Source organism: Scatophagus argus, chromosome 4 (genome assembly GCF_020382885.2).
Source record: "Scatophagus argus isolate fScaArg1 chromosome 4, fScaArg1.pri, whole genome shotgun sequence".
NCBI classification, from domain to species: domain Eukaryota; kingdom Metazoa; phylum Chordata; class Actinopteri; family Scatophagidae; genus Scatophagus; species Scatophagus argus.
Window position 1 is genome coordinate 492,503 of NC_058496.1, and position 12,498 is coordinate 505,000.

The 12,498-nt window shown below is 50.1% G+C and overlaps 3 protein-coding genes across 6 annotated transcripts in view; all 3 read left to right on the forward strand.

Annotated features, from left to right (window-relative positions):
• Positions 1-771: 771 nt before the first annotated feature.
• On the forward strand, positions 772-4,061 carry LOC124057974 (kazal-type serine protease inhibitor domain-containing protein 1-like). The gene is made up of 4 exons (XM_046386721.1): positions 772-1,691; positions 2,892-3,052; positions 3,125-3,272; positions 3,636-4,061. Exons 1-4 carry the CDS (start codon positions 1,148-1,150, stop codon positions 3,719-3,721), a joined length of 939 nt encoding a protein of 312 aa, XP_046242677.1. The 5' UTR covers positions 772-1,147; the 3' UTR covers positions 3,722-4,061.
• Positions 4,062-4,654: 593 nt separating this feature from the next.
• On the forward strand, positions 4,655-11,955 carry ciz1b (cdkn1a interacting zinc finger protein 1b). 4 transcript variants are annotated; one of them, XM_046386500.1, is made up of 14 exons: positions 4,655-4,908; positions 5,309-5,439; positions 8,133-8,220; positions 8,296-8,444; positions 8,727-8,809; positions 9,116-9,192; positions 9,294-9,434; positions 9,544-9,638; positions 9,728-9,821; positions 9,989-10,093; positions 10,653-10,766; positions 11,130-11,184; positions 11,474-11,595; positions 11,671-11,955. In XM_046386500.1, exons 2-14 carry the CDS (start codon positions 5,411-5,413, stop codon positions 11,728-11,730), a joined length of 1,212 nt encoding a protein of 403 aa, XP_046242456.1. In that variant the 5' UTR covers positions 4,655-4,908; positions 5,309-5,410; the 3' UTR covers positions 11,731-11,955. The 4 variants fall into 4 exon arrangements, with proteins under 4 accessions (XP_046242456.1, XP_046242458.1, XP_046242457.1 ...); XM_046386502.1 differs by having other exon boundaries at positions 5,366-5,439; XM_046386501.1 differs by having other exon boundaries at positions 5,380-5,439.
• Positions 11,956-12,088: 133 nt separating this feature from the next.
• The window catches only part of surf4l (surfeit 4, like), a 5,339-nt gene continuing 4,929 nt past the window's right edge, over positions 12,089-12,498 (forward strand). Inside the window, exon 1 of the mRNA XM_046386504.1 lies at positions 12,089-12,438. Coding sequence (XP_046242460.1) covers positions 12,391-12,438 — 48 coding nt within the window. The 5' untranslated portion in view covers positions 12,089-12,390. The remainder of the gene's footprint in view (positions 12,439-12,498) is intronic.

Here is a 12,498-nt window from a genome sequence, read left to right on the forward strand (position 1 = left end):
TCAGTGTTTGATGACCTTGGAATGACGTTCAACAATCAACTTATGACATTTTCAGCTCATTTCAAAGGAACCACTGTGATTAATATGGTGCTCACCTTGTGCAACTTTTTCATCTTCATTTCTGGGAGTGGTTGTGACCGACTAACGTTAGCCCATATGGCTAGTGAGTTGGTGGGTGTTTTGGTAGCTACTGGCCCGGTGAGAACTACATCTCCAAGACTTTATAAGCAACTATAACTTACATATTAATTTTACTATACAACTTTGTGGTTTCTAAATCTGAATAGGTGAAGACACATTAGAATGAAATGTAAAATGCATTTATCTGAAATGTATGATATCATGCTTTACTCTTTAGAGAAATACATGACTGACTAGTTGTGTATTGATAGTGAAATACAGATTGATAAACTGAAATATGTGGGTTACTAACTGAATGAACGTCATGATAATCCGTGTGCCTAGTGTGATCAGTCCATCTACTCCAACCCTGCCCACTGGGTTAAACAGGATCTGGGGTCTCCTTTTGTTGAAGTGAATTGTTTTGGAAAATCTTGAACGTCACTCTCTGAAGGCCCAGTAACAAAACAGAGGAATTTAAGACTGAACTTTTTCAGAAGAAACTCATTTGATATGTTCACCTTAAACTGCTGAATCCTGTCGTTAGCTGGCAGAATGTAGACGCTGCCCCCTTCAGACAGGACACCGAACAGGAGTTCAACGGAACCGCTGTCAGCTTTTTATTTTGAAGGATCTGAGCGGATGTTTGACGTTTTAAGCTGACGGACTTGACGGTGCGGTCTTGTTCTGTCTGCGTGCGGCGGAGCAGCGCGAGCAGCTCAGCTGTTTGAACCTCCGACGGGTCGGACGGGAGGCTCAGACTTCTGACTGAAGTCGTTTTCTCTCTTTTGTTGGATTCCGTTTCACAGACGGAACTTTTCTCTTCTCTTTTCCCGTCCTCCGTCCGTGTTTTTCCTCGCGTTCTCCTGCTGTTTGAGAGGAATGTGAGTGTGGGCTTTTAAAAGCTGATTTACTGCTCTCGTTTTGGTTGTTCTGTCTCGCCGAACAGAAGGAACCGGACCGACTCGGCATCGCCCGTCCGGTCCCGGTGTGTTTGGAGTCCAGCTGAGCCACAGCCAGGGTTAAAATGCCGGGGTTGAGAGGACTGGTTCTCCTGAGTCTCTGTCTGAATCTGCACACATACCGGGCCCTCCCCAGCCAGCGGGTCGACCTCGGCACCGACCCGCCGCTGGACTACGACGTGCTGGATGAGGAGCTGGGAGGCTTCAGGGACCGGAGCGGCAACTGGACCCGCGGGGTCGCGAGCTGCGGGCCCTGTGAGCCGGACCTGTGCCCGGAGAACCGGGGTTGCCGGGCCGGCCTGGTGCTGGACCCGTGCGGCTGCTGTATGGAGTGCGGCAACCTGGAGGGCCAAGCCTGCGACCCGGGGGACCGCAGCGTCTTCTACGGGCTCTGCGGGACCGGGCTGCGGTGTCAGGCGGACCCGCGGCCCGCAGGAAGAGGAGGAAAGGAGGATGAGGAAGAAGAGGAGGAGGAGGTGTGTGTGTGTGAGGAGCAGGAGGCGGTCTGTGGCACTGATGGAGTCACATACATGAACATGTGTCAGTTCAGAGAGGCCGCCTTCTCCAAACCAGAACTCAGAACCAGAGGGAAGGGGCCCTGCAAGACGGGTAGGACACCTGTCTGTCTGTCTGTCTGTCTGTCTGTCTGCCTGCATGCCTGCCTGCCTGTCTGTCTGCCTGTCTGTCTGCCTGCCTGCCTGTCTGTCTGCCTGCCTGTCTGTCTGCCTGTCTGTCTGTCTGTCTGTCTGTCTGTCTGTCTGTCTGCCTGTCTGTCTGTCTGTCTGTCTGTCTGTCTGTCCTGTTGGAAACTGAAAGCATAACATTAAAGCCTTTTAAGGTATAAGTATTAAAGAAGGTCACTGAGGGATTGGTGTGTGTGAGCGTGTGTGTGTGTGTGTGTGTGTGAGCGTGTGTGAGCGTGTGTGTGTGTGTGTGAGCGTGTGTGTGTGAGCGTGTGTGTGTGTGTGTGTGTGTGTGTGATTAGAAACTGGGTGGCTGTTGGCCTGAGTAAAGGCGGCTCTCTGAGCACCTGGACGCGTTCTGCTCGTCTTCAGGTTCTCCTTCCTCACAAACTGAACACTGAAACTCTGCAGTCCCTGTTCAGAATGTCCAGCCGAAGTCGTCTTCCTATGACACCTGCAGACACCTGGAGGTGGAGCTGAGTGACTCTCTGCCGCTCTGCAGACCTTTTCCTTGGAGGGACACGGGAAAAACCCAAGATGCATAACAAGACCAGTCTCAGTGCGGTGGGAGAGGTTTTCATTTCAGCCAGACTCGACCGTAAACCCTGCGCACCACAGGTTTTCAGTTTTGGCCCTTCAAACCGTTTGGGTCCTGGCTGTCAGAGACCAGGTGTGTAGTTCAGGGAGCCTGGGAGAGTGGAGCGTTCCCAGTGACTCCACGGGGCTGGGTCGACGGACGTAACAGAGCAGGGACTGACCCTGGATCGGTTCTGGTCGTGACTGAGTGAACGCATTCGCACGCTGACCTTTGGTTCCAGCTGAGGGCTGACATGTGAGGAGGTTTATGAAGCTGATAAGCTCCACCTCCTCACCGCTGCTCTCCGTCTCACCTCCACCCTTCACTCAGGTGTTTTCAGGACGTTCAGCTGCTGTGGAGAAACGAGCAGGAAGACGAAGCTCCTCTCGGTTTAGCTGCAGTAGACCATAATAGCAGAAGTGAAGCCAAAATATCCTGATGTGAGTGCTGCCATCCTGTGCCAGTGACGCCGTTTGGAGCCAGAGTCTGCAGGAACAAAACCTGACTGTCTCTCCTGTCCTGTCTGTCTGTCTCCTGTCTGTCCTTCAGTTCCCATCATCAAGGTTCCTCCTCACAGCCAGGTGAATGGGACCGGCAGCAGTCTCGTCTTCCTCTGTGAGGTCTTTGCCTTTCCGATGGCCCTTGTCGAGTGGAGGAAGGACGGCCGAGACGTCGTCCTGCCCGGAGACGACCCTCACATCTCTGTGCAGGTGCAGCAGTGACTCGGAGACATTTTAAACTCCTCCTTGCGGCTGATTTACCGTCCTCCTCTGTCTCCACAGTCTCGGGGTGGTCCGCTGAAGTTCGAGCTCTCCAGTTGGCTGCAGATTGAGGGGGCGGGGCCAGAGGACTCGGGGACCTATCGCTGCATTGCGCGTAACAACCTGGGTTCTGTGTCCGCCTCTGCTGTACTGGGAATTCTGCGAGCAGGTGAGACAGACGCCACTCAGTCCACTGGAGTCTCGTTAGCCAACCTGTGAAGCTGAAAAATGACTTCAGTCAATCAGCTGGCTGATTATGGACTGACGTCGCCTGCAGATGAGAAATATTTTTATCTTTTAATGTTTTATGATCAGATGTCACAAAATGAACACTGTTCCTGTCTGTCTGTCTGCCTGTCTGTCTGTCTTTTTGCCTGTCTGCCCGCCTGGATCCTGTCCACTTGTTTCCTGTCTGTCTGTCTGCCTGTCTGCCCATCTGCATCCTGTCCACCTGTCTGTCTTCTTGCTTCCTGTCCACCTGTTTGTCCTCTTGCTTCCTGTCTGCCTGTCTGTCTGCCTGCCTGTCTGTCAGAGGAGCTGTCGTCCTACCTGGCCAATAGCGTGTCAGAGATGAAGCAGCTGACGGATGCCACAGACTACGACCAGGGCTTTTACTGAGCCACACGTGATGTCACTTCCTGTCATGTGACTGTCCAGCTGACATGAGACAGTAAACACTTGTGTCTGTCCCTCAGGTGTCCTTCAGACTGATGGTGGCTCGGTCACTGAACGTATCTGACGCTCTGTCAGCGTCAGACTCGGTTTAACTTCAAAATAAAAGTACAAACAACCAACGAGTGTTTGTGTTTCTTCTCCTTCGTCACTTCGTCATCGTGGTCATCATTCAGGGATTCCTGCGCCTCCTGAGCTCGGTCTGCACCTCGGCCTGCTGGACGGGACGGCAGACCGAGGAAACCAGCCTGACTCAGAGCACAGGAAGTTGGAACCCACCGGGGGCAGCGGCGGGGATGAGATCCTGTCTGAGTGTGTGAGAGTGTGAGTGTGTGTGTGTGTGTGTGAGAGTGTGAGTGTGTGTGATAGTGTGTATTTGCCCTGTGAATGTTTCCCTACAGTCTCAGCGTCTTGTCTGTCGTTCTGCTGCTCGCTGAATGAATCCAGGAAATACCGACAGACTCGCTGCAACCTGGAAATAATTTCCAGACCTCTTCAGCCAATCAGAGCTCTCCCCTGGATCCTGGAACCACATGATGGATTCAAAGTTATTTATTAGTTTATTTAACACAGAGCCCACAGGTAAGCGCTGTTAGGCCACATGAAGTCGAACAGTACTGCAGTACTTTTACTGTATGCTACATACACAAACAGCACAGCGTAGTGAGCACACCCCCTCTGTGTTAAACTGCATGTTGGACTCATTGTTGCTACATAAAATTAATTCAGTGTGTGAATTAATTAAAGTACCAGCAGTGTAGTTTAAAGAAAACTCTTTCTAGTGCAGATCATGATGATATGATTTGTTGTGGTTTGCGTTTAGGCCTAAGTTTCATTTCTTCTCCAAAGCTGCAGTTCCACAGATGGCCGCTGTTCCTCCTCCTGACCAACAGGGGGCGACAGAGCAGCTCAGAGTCAATCAGCGACTCGTTATGTGTTTACATGTAGCAGGACTAGCTGTAGCTTCACTGAACGCCGAGTTGAGCTAAATTGAACTGTAATCACTTTACATTGCATGTCTTCACTCTGACAAAAGCTGTGATTCACCCAGAGAGAGACATAACTCTGAGTCAGGCTCTGTTTGTTTGGAGAAGTCGCTCCTCATCTGGTTAACGTGAACCAAACTACGGACGGTACGAGATGTCTTTAAGCAATCTGCGAATTTAAAATTTGTCTGCTTATCAACTGATTACAGCTCGTCATTTTGTATTAACTAACTAATGTAGTAATGGACGAAAGGCAGTTCAAAATTCGGCTTGTTTACCGAGCACTGAGCTCTTTTTAATTGGCCTGCACCTTTTCCATATAGTTTTGATTCGCATAACAAGTAGACTGAGCGTTTGTACCTCTTAAAAGTTAATGTCTAATATGGTTGTTTTTAATTTACACGTGGTTGTTAAAAGTTAGGTTTGTACAGTTGACAGGTGGATCAATGTTATTTAAGCTCGGATTTACAAAATGTCAAACACAGGGACTGAACTGAGAAAGATAAATGAATGACTCGTGTAATTTCCTGTTGTTTGTTCCTTATAGAGGACTGGCGCTGACCACATTTCAGAGGAAAGTATTGTAATTACTTCGACTTGTGAGTACTTTTGCATCAGTGCAGGTCAAAGGTCATCTGGTCCTGTCAACATGGTCAAACAGCAGCGGAGAAGAGACAGGTAAGAGCTGGTTAGAACCTTGGGTTACTGGCTTTTGAATATGCAGGTTTGCCACTGAAATGTGTTCTGCTGTGTCTCCTTCACTGACTGTAAAATATGGACAGAACTTCCTGGCCTGAAGTGAAGTTACATGTTTTAAAACTGCATTGTTTCTAACGTCCAGCAGGGGGCGACTCGATCAGAAATCAGATCTCTTGAGAGATTGAGCCGACTTCTCAGTTGATGTGTGACCTCAGTAAACAGTTTTCTGATGAGTTTATGGTCTCAGTCGCTGGTTTCAGTTCTTCTTCACTACAGCATGATGTTCATGTTGTAAATGATGCCCCCATTTAGAGTCAAACAGACCACAAAGCAGGGGACGCTGCCACAGTGTGTCCTCGAGTTCAGAATCAGAATTCCTTTATTTATCCCCGAGGGGAATTTCTTTTTTGTATGGACATTGCATTTGCAGTTCTCCCAATCAAGAAAGAAAGTGAAAGATATAAAAACAGGATAAACAACAAAATAAATCTAAAAAACTACAGGTATGTACATGTGTTACATATGTACATTGTATATATAAAGTGAATGTGTCCATCACAGTGCTGAGTTTAACAGTTTGATGGCGACAGGCAGGAATGATTTCCTGTGTCGCTCTGTGGTGCATCATGGGAGTCAGAGTCTGTGGCTGAACGAGCTCCTGTAGCCGATCAACACATTGTGGAGAGGGTGAGAGGGAAAGTCCAGTATCGTCCTTATTTTGGACAACATCCTCCTCTCAGACACCACTGTCAGAGAGTCCAGTTCCTCTCCCACAACATGGTGGCCTTCTTGATGATTCTATTGAGTCTGTTGGTGTCCCTCACCCTCAGGCAGCTGCCCCAGCAGGCAACGGCATATGTGATGGCACTGGACACCACCGACTCGTAGAACATCCTCAGCATCGTCCTGCAGATGTTGAAGGACCTCAGCCGCCTCAGAAAGTAGAGGTTTCTCAAAGACCAGTTCCTTGGTCTTTGTCACATTGAGCTGTAGGTGGTTTTTCCCGCTCCATGTGACAAAGTTGTCCACTACCGTCCTGTACTCTCTCTCATCCCCCCCAGTAATACACCCAACCACTGCAGAGTCATCAGAAAATTCCTGAAGATGGCAGGACTCTGTGCAGTGTGTAAAGTCTGTGGTGTAGATCGTGAAGAGGAAGGGAGAGAGGACAGTCCCCTGTGGAGCCCCGGTGTTGCTGATCACTTCATCTGACAGGCAGCACTTCAGGCGTACGTACTGCGGTCTGCCCGTCAGATAGTCTGCGATCCAGGACACCAGTGGGGCATCCACCTGCATCGCTGTCAGCTTCTCCGCCAACAGAGCCGACCTGATGGTGTCAATCAAGAATCAAGAGTCTTTATTGTCATTATGCAATAACGAAATTTTGTGCAGATTCTCGGCTTAAAAGCACACTTAAGAGAAATATAAAAATATAAAGTGCAAAATACACGTGAGGTAAATGAAGTGCACTTAGTGTCAGACTATGTGTATGCTGTGTGTGTGTATGCAGATAGACGGGGGAGGGGGTCATGTGTGAAGTCCTGTATGGGGGTGGGACGTGAGTGTTTCACTGTAGGGGGGTTATTGCTTTAACAGCTCTGGGGAAGAAGCTGTCCCTGAGTGTGTTGGTGCTGGTTTTAATGTTCCTGTGCTGCCTTCCTGATGGAAGCGGTACAAACAGTTCGTTGCCCAGGTGGGTGGGGTCTGTGGCAATGAGTCTGGCCTTTTTCTGGACTCAGGTCCAGATCTGGTAGACTGCAGCCCACAATCCCCTGTGCTGTCCTCACCACCAGGTGAGGTGGTGTCCTTCCTGTCCTGTCCTGTGCAACTGCCATACCACACAGTCACACTGAGACACGGGATGCTTTCGATTGTGGCTCTGTAAAAGTTCACGAGCAGCTGAGTAGACAGTCCAGTCCGTTTCAGCTTCCTGAGAAAGAAGAGCCGTTGTTGGGCCTTGTTCACCAGGTGTGAGGTGTTCACTGACCAGGAGAGGTCAGAGGAGATGTGGATGCCCAGGAACTTAATGCTGTCCACCCGCTCAACCGCCTCCCCAAGTATACAGACGGGAGCGTGATCGGTCTTCCTGGACCTCCTGTAGTCCACTATGACCTCCTTGGTCTTGCTGATGTTCAGGATGAGGTTGTTCCTGGAACACCACTGTGTCAAGTTCTGGACCTCGTCTCTGTAGTGGGTCTCATCATTGTTAGATATGAGACCCACCACAGTGGTGTCGTCATGTCATGTTTGTGGGGTGGATAGCAGAGCAGTCGTGTGTGTACAGTGTGAATAAGGCAGGGCTGAGTACACAACCCTGCGGCGTGCCAGTGTTGAGGATCAGTGGGGCTGATGTAGACTCCCCTATCCTCACCACCTGGGGCCTGTTGGTGAGGAAGTCCCTGATCCAGGAGCAGAGTGAGTCTGACAAACCCAGGTTGTGGAGCTTCACGCCCAGCATATCCAGGGGGACGGTGTTGAAGGCTGAGCTGAAGTCCACAAATAGCATCCTAACGCTGCTGCACTTCCTCAGCCGGAGGTGCAGCGGTGGTTAGAGTTCAGATCCAGTCAGGATGTCCTCCACCAGTTTCATCAGCTCGTCCATATTGTCACTTCTGGCTCCAAAAACAAGACGTTTACGGCTGTAACAGGAGCTCTCTCTGTTCCCTGTGCAGGTGTTTTGTTCCTGCCACAGTGAATGGTGTGACGCGGGTTCGATTTCCTGTTGGGCCCGTGCAGCGGAGACCACCTGTAACTCAGCAGGTAGACTGAAATGACCCCCTGGTTGCTGATGGTCTGCTGTCATTGATTCACCTCGCTCAGTTTTTCCTTTGGCAGGTTTCAGGCAGGAAGTGGGCGGGGCCAGGGACAGGAAACTCTGACAGCTGGCCATGCTGCAGCTCTACCACCTCAGAAGAAGAGAGAGGAGACCCGGGATCTGATGGAGGCTCAGGCGAGACGGAGACAAAGAGAACGAGACTGGATGGGTTGGTCAAAGTTTACATTGAGAGGCTGCCGGCGCCCCCACAGGCTGCACTGTTTATTACATCTCACGTCTCTCACTTCACACGAATCATCACACACTATCTAAATGATGGCTGCATTATTGATCAGTCTGCTGATTATTTTATTAACAAATTGACTAAATGTAGAAACAGAAATCTTTGATGTTTGCTGAGGATGTTAATGAGCAGGTCAGCTCCAGAGGTGAAAAATACTCTGCTTAAGTACTACTTGAAAGTACTTGCACTTTACTCTGTTTCCCACAGAGCAGAGGAGGCTGCACCTTTGACCAGTAGAGACAAAGTTCAAGAGTCATGTGATCACAGGGGACATGAGGGCTGCTTGGCAGGTGTGTGTGCCTTTCAAACAGTAAACACTAAATGTTTCACGTGTGATCTCGTTGCTCCTGGATTCTGTCAGACATCTTTCCCACTTTTTTGTTAGACATGCACACAAACCGGCTTGTCTCACACACACACACCACACAGAGCTGTCTCACTTCCTGTTGTGTTGCTGTATGCATGGAAGCAACGTGTGAGCAGCACAGTGTGTTTACAGTCCCGATGCCTTAATGAACTACTGACATTGTACCTGCTGACCTTTGATCCAGTGAGGTCAGAGACTTCAGTGGTGTGTGTGTGTGTGTGTGTGTCAGGTGGGATTTTGTCCAGACTTCCTCCTCTCGACCAACAGGGGTCAGCAGAGCACAACGAGGACAGCAGAGCAGCTGAGGTGATGAAATGTGATATCCTCTAAGTTTATGACCTCAGTCACTGATATAAATGTTGTAACATGTCTGTGTGTCTGTGTGTGTGTGTGTGTGTGTGTTTCAGCTGCAGACTGTGGGGTCACTAAAGGTCACCATCCAGCAGAGCAGCGAGAGCAGAGAGTTTGGACAGATAGACAGGACAGCTGACAAGCAAACAGGTGGACTCCACTGTCACATCTGTGACATCACATGTCGCTCTCTGCAGGTGAGACACTCACCTGATTCTCCCTCACTGCTGCAGTACTTTGTTTTGATGTGCTGTACTGGGATCAGATCTCAGGTAAATCAGGTAATCAGGTAAAGCGTGTGTTCAGGTGTTTCAGGAACACATGGCAGGACCCGAGCACCTGACGAAGCTGAAGCACATCACACAGTCTGTCTGCGTCACCACACACACACTGCAGGACAGGTGTGGACACGCACGCACACGCACACACACACACACACACACACACACACACACATCATCGTCCTGATTGTTCCACCTTTGTCCTCCAGGGGGCGTCAATCTGACAGGCAGCGCTGGTGTGACACCTGTCAGACTCACTTCAGTGGTGATGTCATCACCCACCGACGGACAGAACAGCACAAGGTGGGACACAACACGAGGACATCACAGACACCACTGGTTTTAGCTGGTCAGAGGGTTTGTGATGTCACTGCACCTGCTGGTCATAATCAGTAACTAAAGACCCACCCACACAGACCCAAAGGTGACACGGCGGGTTTATTGATGACTCGTCTTCTGTGTGTGTGCAGATGTGTAAGCAGGTGTGTCGTCCCTTCTGTCCGGTGTGTAGACGTCACTTCAGGACTCCCCGGAAGTTTGTGGAACACATGAAGTCTGCAGAACACAAGCAGCAGGTGAGACCCCTCCCCCCCATGTCTGATCACATCTGATGTCAGACTGTTTGACACATACAAAGATGGCCGATGCATGTCCACTTCCAGCAGGATAAGAACTACCTTAAATGACAGAAACCGTCTTTGGGGAAAATGGATTTGAGTTTGGCTCATGTCCCATCTGCTAACGTGGAGGGGGAGGGGCTCATGAGTTGTACTGCAGCCAGCCACCAGGGGGCGTGCAGCTGTTTTGGCTTCACTCTGAGGAGCTCTCCTGTCGGCCATCTTCGTACGCAGGCAGTGGTGTCTACCTGAGCTGTACAAAATTATTACACTGTAAGCTTCATTTAAGGTTCTCTGAAAAATGTTTTGTTTTAATAAAATGATTAATCACATTAAATCTATTTTTATTAAATCATCTGTCTTTAATCAATCAAACTGAACCACACTTGAAGCTGTTTTGTGCTTGTGGTGATATGATGAAGAGCTGGATGTCTGTACATGTATGACACGCGTGGTGAAATGAACACGTCTGTCGATGGCGGTCAGGACTGACGATTCCCCGTCTGTCTCCCGCCAGGTGCACCTGCAGGAGGCTCAGGAGGAGGAGCTGATCACAGTGGACGCTGTTGGCTGCTTTGAGGGAGAGGAGGAGGAGGAGGAGGAGGAGGAGGAGGAGGAGGAGGAGGTGGAGGTGGAGGCGGTGGAGGTGGAGGCAGCTGGTGAAGAGGAGGCAGATGGTGTAGGAACGGAGGAGAAGATGTTGGAGGTACATGCAGACGTTCATAGAACAGCCCATCTGTGTGACATGAAGCTCAGCCTGTCTGTAGTCCTGCTGCGTGACGTTTACTGTCCTCTGCCATGAGCTCACCGGCCTGCAGGTCTGCACTGCATGGACAGACCAGCTGACAGCAAGGAGGCTGCTGATTGGACAAATCTCAGTCTACACACGTTTTCAAAATTCAGACACAAGACTGTGACCACATCGCCCCCTAAAGTCTGAAATCTTTTAGCTCCTGTTGCCTGACGTGTGTGTGTTTGTGTGTGTGTGTTGCAGGCAGCTGACACACAGGAAACACACAGGGAGGAATATGACCCCCACACCACATATGGTATGTTCCTGTGGTTACTATGGTAACTGTTGACTTTAATTTGCTGAGTTCATCACTGATTTTAGATCAGTGATAGGCAGCCAGTGGGCGGAAGTGGCGACACGTCAGCCATCTTTATAGATGTCACTGATGTCATGTAGCGAGCTAACAGTTAGCTTGTCACACATCACGTAGCGATGGCCGCCAGGTGAGTCGGGCTCCATGTGCACGGTCTGACTGACACAAGCCGTGAATAAGAATTATTGAAACTGTGGAGAGAAACAGCATCAGTGAATGTGTGTCTCAACAGGAAGCAGTTTTGTGGTTCCTGTTTGTGGCTTCCTGTGTCGACTGTGTAACAAGTTCTTCCACAGAGAGTCAACGGCACGGCACACACACTGCAGGACACACACACACTACCTCAACCTGCAGGTGAGACACACACACACGCACACACACACACACACACACAGAAGAACAAAGTGCTGACGTCGTGTTGCGTTTCAGAGTCACCGAGCTGCTCAGAGGAGACGAGTTGAAGACGAGGACAGACCTGCTCAGACCTGACCTGCTCTCACTGTATCCCACAATGCACCTCACGTTCTGCCTGCTCCCCACACTTTTATGTCAAAGCAGCTCGTCGCTGACATCTGGTGGCTGTTTGGTGGACTGCAGCAGCAACCCTGAAGAGTTTAGGCTTTTTCCTCTTCATTATTGACAGACATGTTTCTATAAAACTCAACGCATCATGGAAGTCACAACCATAATAAAAATGTTCATTTATTGTTTGGACTCATGTATGTGTTTCTTGTCTAAATCTGACTTATTTTTGTGTGTTAGAGAGAATGGATGTAAAAGATTACTGATTGATCTTCCACTAACGGATGAGTCGTGTCAGACGTCTGTGGTCTCAGTCGAGCACGAGAGGCGAGAAAAGGTTATGGGTGTCCGCATACTTCTGTCTGTTTTTAAGATGAAGATGGATTCTGAATCGGCTCACAGCTCGAGTCCGGCTCAGACCGTCCACGTGGCATGCTGGGCCCCGAGAGACCGCAGGGGGCGCTGTGGCCTCTCGGCGCAGGGGATTGTGGGTCGCAGGAGGCAGCGTCGGACTGTCATCATCATCATCATCATCATCAGTCGGCGGGCCGAGACTCTTCCCACCGGACTGAACCTGAGCTGGCAGCCGTTTCTCCGCACTGAAGTGCCTTCACCGCCGGGACAGCGATGGGACACGGAGACCTGATGAGCCAGGCGGAGGACGTAGCGGACCAGGTGAGCTCCTCTCTCCGGGAAACACTCACCCTGAGCCGGCCACACACACGGGCTGGGACC

Coding starts and splice junctions, on each gene's coding strand:
- LOC124057974 (XM_046386721.1), top strand. CDS start 1,148: ATGCCGGGGTTGAGAGGACTGGTTCTCCTGAGTCTCTGTCTGAATCTG. Junction 1,692..2,891: donor GAAGGGGCCCTGCAAGACGG/GTAGGACACCTG, acceptor TCTGTCCTTCAG/TTCCCATCATCAAGGTTCCT. Junction 3,273..3,635: donor ACTGGGAATTCTGCGAGCAG/GTGAGACAGACG, acceptor CCTGTCTGTCAG/AGGAGCTGTCGTCCTACCTG.
- ciz1b (XM_046386500.1), top strand. CDS start 5,411: ATGGTCAAACAGCAGCGGAGAAGAGACAG. Junction 8,221..8,295: donor GACCACCTGTAACTCAGCAG/GTAGACTGAAAT, acceptor TTCCTTTGGCAG/GTTTCAGGCAGGAAGTGGGC. Junction 9,639..9,727: donor ACACACACACTGCAGGACAG/GTGTGGACACGC, acceptor TTTGTCCTCCAG/GGGGCGTCAATCTGACAGGC.